Source organism: Pelophylax lessonae (genome assembly GCF_965119305.1).
Source record: "Pelophylax lessonae genome assembly, chromosome: 1".
NCBI lineage: Eukaryota > Metazoa > Chordata > Amphibia > Anura > Ranidae > Pelophylax > Pelophylax lessonae.
This window is the reverse complement of record NC_138768.1, coordinates 844,552,513-844,561,966: the sequence shown is the minus strand read 5'-3', so window position 1 is coordinate 844,561,966 and position 9,454 is coordinate 844,552,513. Positions and strand designations below refer to the sequence as shown.

At 41.8% G+C, this 9,454-nt stretch overlaps 1 protein-coding gene across 1 annotated transcript; it reads left to right on the top strand.

Annotated features, from left to right (window-relative positions):
- Positions 1–315: 315 nt before the first annotated feature.
- On the top strand, positions 316–9,244 carry LOC309559101 (vomeronasal type-2 receptor 26-like; the record flags this gene model as incomplete). Its single annotated transcript, XM_082262240.1, has 4 exons — positions 316–403; positions 467–573; positions 5,818–5,941; positions 8,337–9,244. 4 exons carry the CDS (start codon positions 316–318, stop codon positions 9,242–9,244), a joined length of 1,227 nt encoding a protein of 408 aa, XP_082118366.1.
- Positions 9,245–9,454: the final 210 nt, after the last annotated feature.

Sequence of the window (9,454 nt, the reverse complement as noted above, 5' to 3'; positions counted from 1 at the left end):
GAAGGGGATCTTGAAGGGAAAACACACACTTTACTGCATATTGCCAGCCTGCCATATAAACTATTCTTTACAATTTTTCTTACTTTCTGGGCACGAAATATGTTCATGCGATATTTGACATACATGACATCAACAACTTATCAACAACTTATATAACAAATTTAACAAATTTACTATAGCAGACTGAAACAAGGACTGGATGGACTTAAACCTCCTGAATCCCTCTCTTCTCTGGGGGGAGGAATGCCCAAAAATAAAGGGGGTGTACAGACACGCCGTGCAGTTCTGACATCACTGTCTAGGTCTACGGTAACCATGGCGTCTCAGACTGACCAAACAACAGTGACCAGGGATGTAGAAACACCCGCAAGCCTAGAGACACTTATGCATGCCATAGTAGACTGTAAGACAGCCTTGACATCCAAAATTGATTGTGTACAAACAGATATAGGACTTATCCGTAAAGATATGGATAATTTTCGAGATAGAGTCACCGAGATGGAAATGCGAGTTTCAGAAGTAGAAGACACACAGAAAGATTATAATTCGGATGTTCAGCTGCTCAAAGCCAGGGTTAAGCAGCTGGAAATACGAGCAGAAGATGCAGAAAATCGCAATCGTAGGAATAACTTACGGATTTTAGGTCTTCCGGAGGGGTCCGAGGGTGTAAACCCGGTGACCTTTATTGAACACTTACTTCCGACAATTCTTCCAGAAGCTAAATTTTCTGCTTTTTTTTCAGTAATACGTGCACATCGAATACCAGGGAAGCGAGGTCCTCCTGGTTCTCCTCCACGTACTTTTATTTTGAGGTTCCTTCATTATGGTGACCGAGACACTGTCTTACGAGCAGCGCGCTTTCAGGGTGAAGTGAAATATGAGGGCAGTAAACTTTTTATTTTTCCAGATTATTCGGTTGAAACACAGCGTCAGAGGAAGTCATTTGATCAAGCCCGTTCTAAGTTAAGAGAAAAGGGGTTGAAATATAGTACTCTGTTCCCAGCTAAATTGCGGGTACAAGATGGTGAACATGTGCGTCTTTTTTCTTCCCCAAAAGAGGTATTATCCTGGCTTGAGACATATAAAAAAGACTGAAATTGAACCCCCCCCCCCTTTTTCCTTTTTTTTTTTTTTTTTTTTCCTTCCTCTTGGTCTGTCATAGTTTGCTTGCCCAAACTTTATACGATACCTGGGTGAGTCAAGATATAAGTTTCTCCTTCTTTTTTTTTGTCCTTTTGAATGCTGGAGTCTTTTCCCCCCCCCTCTTCCTTTTTTTTTTTTTTTTTTTTCTTAAGGAGGGGAGGGGGTAATATAGCGTCCTTTTTTGACACTTACCCCCTAGGGTGGACTATGAGGTCCGCGGTGGGTGGGATACAAACCCTCTCCAATTTCGGGGAGATGGGTGGGGTGGGGGGGATGGGGATGTTTGAATCATTACTCTGTTATTGTATTTACTGTATTTTTTTTTTTTTTTTTTTTTTTTTTTTTTCCCCTTTTCTGTTACTATGCTGTATACATTGTTTTTTGAGTGGATATGGAATCTTTAAGGGTGATTTCCTGGAACACTAGAGGTTTGAATTCCCCACAGAAACGCTCTTTAGTGTTTCAATATTTAAAAGCGTTTAAGCCCCACATATGTGTCCTGCAGGAGACTCACTTGTTGGGTACTCGAACGCTGGCTCTTAAGAAACCGTGGGTTGGGCATCATTACCACTCTACGTTTTCTACGTATTCTCGGGGAGTCAGCGTTCTTATCCACAAGTCTCTCCCGTTCAGACTAATGGGTCACTTCTCGGACCCGGATGGACGATTTGTTCTACTCAATCTGCAGATATCATCTTTTACTTTATTGCTGGTAGGGTTATATATACCTCCGCCGGCCTCAATCAGGCTGTTATATAAAATTTTTAAAGAAATTGCAAAATTTGAGAATGATAATATACTCATTGTGGGTGATTTTAATATGGTCCCAGATCCGAACATGGATAGAATGACTGGAGATTCTTCCTCTAGATCAGATCTCACTGAATGGGCTGAGATCTATGGGTTGACAGACCTATGGCGTTGGCACCATCCCCATGCTAGGGAATATACCTGCCACTCCGCCACTTATAAAACCTTTTCTCGAATTGACTTAATGTTTGCAAGTGGGTCATTACTATCTCAGGTCCGGGAGATTCGGGTTCTTCCTCGAGGGATATCCGACCACGCCCCACTTCTCTTAAAAATGGAATTGTCTGGTAACCCCTCTCATAGATTATGGCGCTTATCCAGATATTGGATCGCTGATTCTGATATAAACCCCTTAGTCGAACCCCAGATAGCGGCCTTTTGGGAGATAAATCCGGGTACGTCATCAGTGGCCATGGTCTGGGAAGCTTTTAAGGTTTGCACCCGGGGGTATTATCAGACAGCTATTGGGAAGACCCAACGATACAGGCGAACAAACCTATTGCAAAAAGAAAAGGAAGCTAGAGATATGGAAAATCTATATGTCCAAACTAGAGACCCCACTCATTATACACGATTTCAATCCTTGACTAAGGAGGTAATGGGAATACGAACAGCCCTTACACAGAAAAAACTGCTCTCTCAAGCCCAACATATTTTTGTACATGGCGAGTATAACGGTAAAATGCTGGCGCAAATATCTAGGGAACAGACAAGTGGGTATAGTATAGCACATATTCAGGATCAATCAGGCACTCTTCACTCTAATCCAGAAACTATTAATCACAACTTCACTGATTATTACCGAGCCCTATATAATACTAAGGTTAATTATTCAGGAGATGAACTCGATCATTATCTACAGGCAGTGGACTTTCCAGTCTTAACTGATAGAGATAGGGCCAAACTAGACGCCCCTATTACTCTTTTGGAGATCCAGGAAGTGGTGGCCTCCCTAAAACCCGATAAGACACCAGGACCGGATGGAATTCCTGTTGAATTCTATAAGGCACATATGGACCTTTTGGGCCCATATTTATTAGCCACTCTTCTAGGATCTCTAAAGGATGGGGAACTCCCTAAAACAATGAGCGAAGCGGTTATTGTTGTGATCCCTAAACCAGGGAAGGACCCATCACTATGTTCATCATACAGACCTATCTCTTTATTAAATGTTGATGGGAAGATCCTTTCAAAAGTCTTGGCCAATCGACTTAATAGTGTTATTACAGGAGTGATCCATCCTGACCAAACTGGATTCATACCTGAGCGGGGTACTGATATTAATATCCGGAGATTGTTCACACATATGGCCTTGGCGTCGGGGGGAGGAACAGGTGTGGTCGCCTCCCTCGACGCCGAGAAAGCATTCGACTCTGTTGAGTGGCCATTTCTCTGGAAGATCTTATCTAGCTTCGGGTTTGGCCCTAATTTCGTCTCATGGATTAAGCTTCTCTATGAGAACCCTACAGCTAGAGTTCGTACTAATACATCTCTATCGGATAAATTCCCTCTATTGAGGGGTACCCGACAGGGATGTCCGTTATCCCCAGCCTTGTTTGCCTTGGCTTTGGAGCCGCTAGCGATTATGTTGCGGGCGGACCCACAAGTCCGAGGCATTAAGGTAGGGGTCATTGAAGAGAAGTTGTCTTTATATGCAGACGACACCTTGATTTATTTGGCGGATGCATCCACATCATTACATAGGGCCTTACAATTATTTGACATCTTTGGCCGGTTTTCAGGTATAAATATTAATTGGTCTAAGTCCGTCCTTTTTCCACTACACCCATCGATATCTTTAATTGATACTCATACACCGTTGAAATGGGTACAGGATATGGTGTACTTAGGCATCAAAGTGGGTCCAACACTGGAGGTATATCAGCAAAATAACATTGACCCTTTAGTTTTACAACTAAATAAAAAGTGCGCGTCTTGGCGCATGCTTCCCTTGTCCCCCGTTGGCAGAATTAACTTAATAAAAATGAACTACCTTCCGAAATTTCTGTATTTCTTCCGTAACTCCCCCATTGATATGACTAGAACCTTTTTTTCGAGATTAGAAAGTATTATAACAACTTTTGTATGGGCCGGGCGTACTCCACGAGTCGCAAGACGCACGCTATACCTTCCTCTTGCAAGAGGAGGATTAGCGCTTCCTAACTTTAAATTGTATTTTTGGGCGGCCGTCCTGGTGACGGTCCGGTGGTGGTTCTCTCAGCCCAAAACTAATTCTGCAGTTACACTAGAAGCAGCACTATTGGGTTCATATGCGGCCCTTAGTAATCTTGTTTTTCGGGGGGAACAGGCACATCCTCAAATAACCAGTCTGATGAAGACCGTCCTGCGGATATGGACTCGGGCGCGGGTGATATACAACACACCATTGCATATATCTCCCCACACTCCGTTGTGGGGTAATCCTAATTTAAAACATTTATATCATCTCCCTGATCCACAGTTATGGGCTGCTAGAGGGATTGTGACTATGAAACATGTTATTAAAGATGGAAGACTTCAAGGCTTTAATGCTCTTCAGTCCACCCATTCATTACCTTCCACCATGGGGTTTCGTTACCGCCAGCTTAGTCATGCTATGCGGGCTCAGTTCCATGGCCCTGTTGTCCTGGAATCAGACCCCTTGGAGAAAATGTTAACTTTTAAGGTAATAGGGAAATCTCTCTCTGCTATATACTCCATACTCTCAACAGATCATAGTCAGTCCCTTGAGAAAACCTATAATAAATGGAAGGAGGACATTTCAGATCTGACTATTGAAGAGTGGGAGGATTCTGTTAATAATTATATCCCCTCAATGATAGCAGCTAGGGACAGATTTATACAACTCAAATTCTTACATAGAGCATATTATACGCCACAACGTCTTGCCAGGATATTCCCCACGAAAGATCCTTTGTGCATTAGATGTGGGCATGAAATAGGTACATTCTTACATGTTGTCTGGTCGTGCCCTGACCTGGCAATTTTTTGGAAAGAAGTGACGGATACTATTGGCGAAATCTTTGACATTATGATCCCTTTGGACCCAAAGGTAACTTTATTGAGTAACCTTACAGAACTGGCTGCGGATAAATATGCTAAAATGTGCATTACATATACCCTGTTTTATGCCAGGAGAGAAATCCTTTTGCGATGGAAGTTACCCGAACCTCCCACCCGATTATCCTGGATAGTTGCCATTACTAAGACACTCCCATTCTACCGTTTTACATACGGTAGTAGGAACTGTCCAAAAAAATTCGATAAAGTCTGGTCAGCCTGGATCGACGCTGTAGGTGAGCTAAAGTCACCGGTTCCATAATGATATAAGTAGGCTCTTATTATTATAATTAAGAATTTTTTTTTTTTTTTTTTTTTTTCCTTCTCTCCTTGTTTCTAAAACTGGTCTATTGACATTCCCCTTCCCTCCCTCTCCCTAAGAATTTTTTTTTTTTTTTTTTTTCTTTTTTTTTTTTTTTTTTTTTTTTTTGTGTGTTAGTAGGTACGGATAAAACTATTCTTTGTGCAGAGTAATGTATTGTATTGGAATGTTTGTGATGTTTATATGTGTAACAATAAAATAAAAATTTAACTGTAAAAAAAAAAAATGTAAGATTTACAAAACTCAATGAGAAATCCAAAACATAATATGCCAGAATATGATGTCCGTGAAACTTGCAATACACAATGTAAAGGCATTTCCCAAGCATGCAATTCTAATGTGTGGGTGGTTTTTCAATGTCCCCTTCAAGAGAACCTCTCTTTGTTGTACAATATTTTTTTTGCTTTTTAAATGCCCCCCCTTTCTGCATTTATCACATTTATCAATAACTAAACGAATACAATATTATTTTTATTTCTTAGGTTCCTAAATCAGTTTGTTCTCCAGATTGTCCTCCAGGTTATAGAAGGAGAAAAATAGAAGGAATTCATCGATGCTGCTTTGACTGTGTTCAGTGTTCAGAAGGAGAGGTATCCAATGAAACAGGTACTGTGCCTATATTACTTGTATCATCAAGGGTAATTTAGGAAAAGGACTAAACTTAAGCTATCGGCATACCCCTTCCAATGGAAGACGCACAAATTATAACTAATGAATGCAGCATGACAAAATAGTATTGTAAATTTTCACTTTTGAATACTAGACAGCAAATGGACAGATGTCAGAACTATACATAATGAGAAGGCTGACTTTCCTCAACTTCACCACTGACTGCCAAGACCCAACACACCTTTTCTCTTAGAAAGATCCTCTCTGATATGTGTGTTAAAAGGACTATTCAGTTCTTTCATCTTTCATGGAGAAACATGAGAACATGTTGTAAAATCATAGTAATGTAGAACCTCATTTGTTCATGGGTGCTTGTTAAATTTTGAGTATTAGAGTACAAGCTGTCTAGTGTTCAACAATACAGTACTTAACTGGGTGAAAGGATTCTGAACATTTTTTGAAAAATTATGTAATGAAGCTTCTGCTACTCTGTAGAGGCCTCCAAGCCCAACTCCAGATTACACACACTTCCACCCTCTCCCAAGTCTCCCACCCCATCTTAAAAAATGTAAGCACATATACTTTATTTATGGTGTTTTCAGGCTGGTTATGTGACTAGCACTGTCCTTCTGCTTCTTCAGCATTAGGTAGTGGGTGATCTTCAATGTTACAGCATTACACTGCAAGCTCAAGCTACATGATGACTGAGCCCAGGATGTGTATCATTGACACCGTGGGGTTACAGGAGGTGGCTGGATGGTTCTGGTCATCATTCAACCTGTAAGTGAGGTGCCTTCCAGTGGATAAAGCAGAATTTACACAGGGGACAGTAGTGGGGAAAAAATGGAGCATTTCCATGGGTGTTAAGGATCCTAACCTGTTCCCGCCAGCCATACGGATGTAGCAACCTCCTAGGTAGGTGCTAGGAAAAAACATATATTGGCCCTGTCTGCTTATCAGGGGGGCCTGTCCTGTTAGCTAATCTGTCACATGCTTCCAGGTGTGGTCTGTTGAGTCTCCCCACTGTGTCCAATGAGGGACATTGTTGGACAGTGGAGGAAACCTGGCCAATAGTACACCAGGGTTTATGACTGTCCCAGTGGGCGGGGTTTGCCGCAATGCACCCTAGGATTGGAAATAAATCCTGAGGGATCATGTGACAGAGTGTTTTTTGGTGGGAGCATCAGTCCCAGGAGGAGGTGACAGCTGTCTTCCCTTCTGTCAGAGAATGAAGGTGGTCCAGGCAGTCGGCCTAGGGACCGGAGGTTGAGCTGGGCTGCAGGGGATCCAGAGTGTGCTGACCGAGTGGAGCTGCTGGGCAGAGATCTTCTGGAAAAACAGTGTCGTGAGTACTCAAGATCTGCCCAGGGGTCTGCCTAAGAGAGGGGACCACTCCAGAGAGATCAAGGGGGATCCAGGAGCCAGCTAACCAGGAGTGTACAGTAAAGGGGGTGCCAAGCTCTATAGCTGCGAAGATAGGGAAATAAAGGGGGCACCAGGAAGGGCCCTGAAGTGTTCATCAATAAAGTTTGCACTAAAGCCAGCTACCCCAGGAAGGAGTATCTCAGGGAGCTCAAAGTGTTGTCACAGTCAGAGGTGAAGTTCTAGTAAGCAGCCTAGCCATGACCAGCATCAGTCAGCGTTAACCAGTATCAGTGAAGCGTTAACCAGCGTCAGTAAGCATTAACCAGCATCAAGCAGCATCTTTATAGAGTCCCTGCCTAATTGTGCATAGTTCAGTTGTTGGAGTATCCCACTCATCCTTTCTTCCAACCAAGTTCACAAATAAACCCTAAAAAACAAAGAAACTGAACTAGTCCTTGTTTGAGGTGCTCACACTTGGAAAACCTGCTTAAAGGTTCTACTCTTGCTAGCGATAACCCAGGGGGACCCACACTCAGCAGCTCCCTGTCTGTGCTATGAGTGCGCGTCAAGCACGCTTCCAGCTCAGGTACTAGCGGGAACCCGGAAAGCTCCCGAGGCCTATTTGAGATTGGGAGCTTTCCGATCATGTGACCATTGTGACAGCCAATCACAGCCGCCTTTGCCACTGCCTTCCCGAATTTAGAACTCTTAAAGGGCAGAGAGGTGGTTGGCGGAACGGGGTTAAGAAAAACTTTATTTAAAAGCTAGAGTTGGGCTTTCATAACTTTTTCAAACTGACTGGAAATGAAAAAGCAATATTTGACAGACAATTCATTGTGTGTATTGGCCACACCTGCATGTATAAACAGTATGTTAAGATGCACTTTTCACCTTCACACTTCTGGACAAATTGGGCACAGACAACTATTACATTTGTCATAAATGACTAGGCAGCATGGGCTATTGCGGTCCACTTCTTACAGACTCCCCTAAAATGTATATTAGAACAGCTTTTCTTTCATTTTAGACAAAGGAGTATGCCAGAAGTGTCCAAAAGACTTGTGGCCAGACAGTTATAACTTATGTATACCGAAACCTTCTGAATATCTTTCATATCAGACTGATTCAATAACTCTTGGCATTGCAATTATTTCTGCCATACTTTTTGGTAAAACTCTAATCATCATTGGCATCTTCACTGTTTATCGAGACACTCCAATCATCAAAGCCAATAACCGAAACTTGAGCTTTGTTATCCTGGTTTCCATCATGCTGAGTTTTCCTGGAATTTTTTTGTTTCTGGATCGTCCTCTACAAATAACATGTATGCTGCGTCATACTTTCTATGGGGTCCTCTTCTCTGTAACAATATCCTCTATTCTGGCCAAGACTGTCATCGTGTACATGGCCTTTAAAGCCACCAAACCTGAAAGTCCATGGAGAAAATTTATTGGAGTGAAAATTCCTATCTCTTTGATTCTTATCTGTTTGGCTTTTCAAATGTTAACCAGTATAATTTGGCTTTCTGTTTCTCCTCCCTTTCCAGAAAATAATACTGACCTGTATCCAGACAAACTAATTATTCAATGTAACGAAGGTTCTACATTGGCATTTTCCATACTCCTGGGTTACATGGGACTTCTGGCAGCTGTGAGCTTCATTGTGGCTTTCCTGGCCAGAAATTTACCAGATAGTTTTAATGAAACCAAATACATTACCTTCAGCATGCTTGTGTTCTGCAGTGTCTGGATCACTTTTATCCCAGCTTACATGAGTGTTATGGGAAAGAACACTGTGCTTATTGAGATTTTTGCTATATTATGTTCCAGTACTGGCATATTAGGTTGTGTTTTTTTTCCAAAATGTTATATCATACTGGTAAAACCAGACCTAAACTCGAAAAGTAGTTTAAAAATAAAAACAGGTCACAGATAGCCCAGGTATGGACAATTTTAACCTATGTTAAATATGAACTGGTTTGCCTTTTGTGGGATATTTCAATTGCTACTTCCCAGAGGAAGCCATTGAGACCGAGATAATGTTCGGGTTAACTTATGCCTAATACTTAAAGTAGATGTTTTTGTATAATTATTATGTTAACAAGGAGTTCATATTTTTGAACAGAACCAACATTTAGTATGGTGA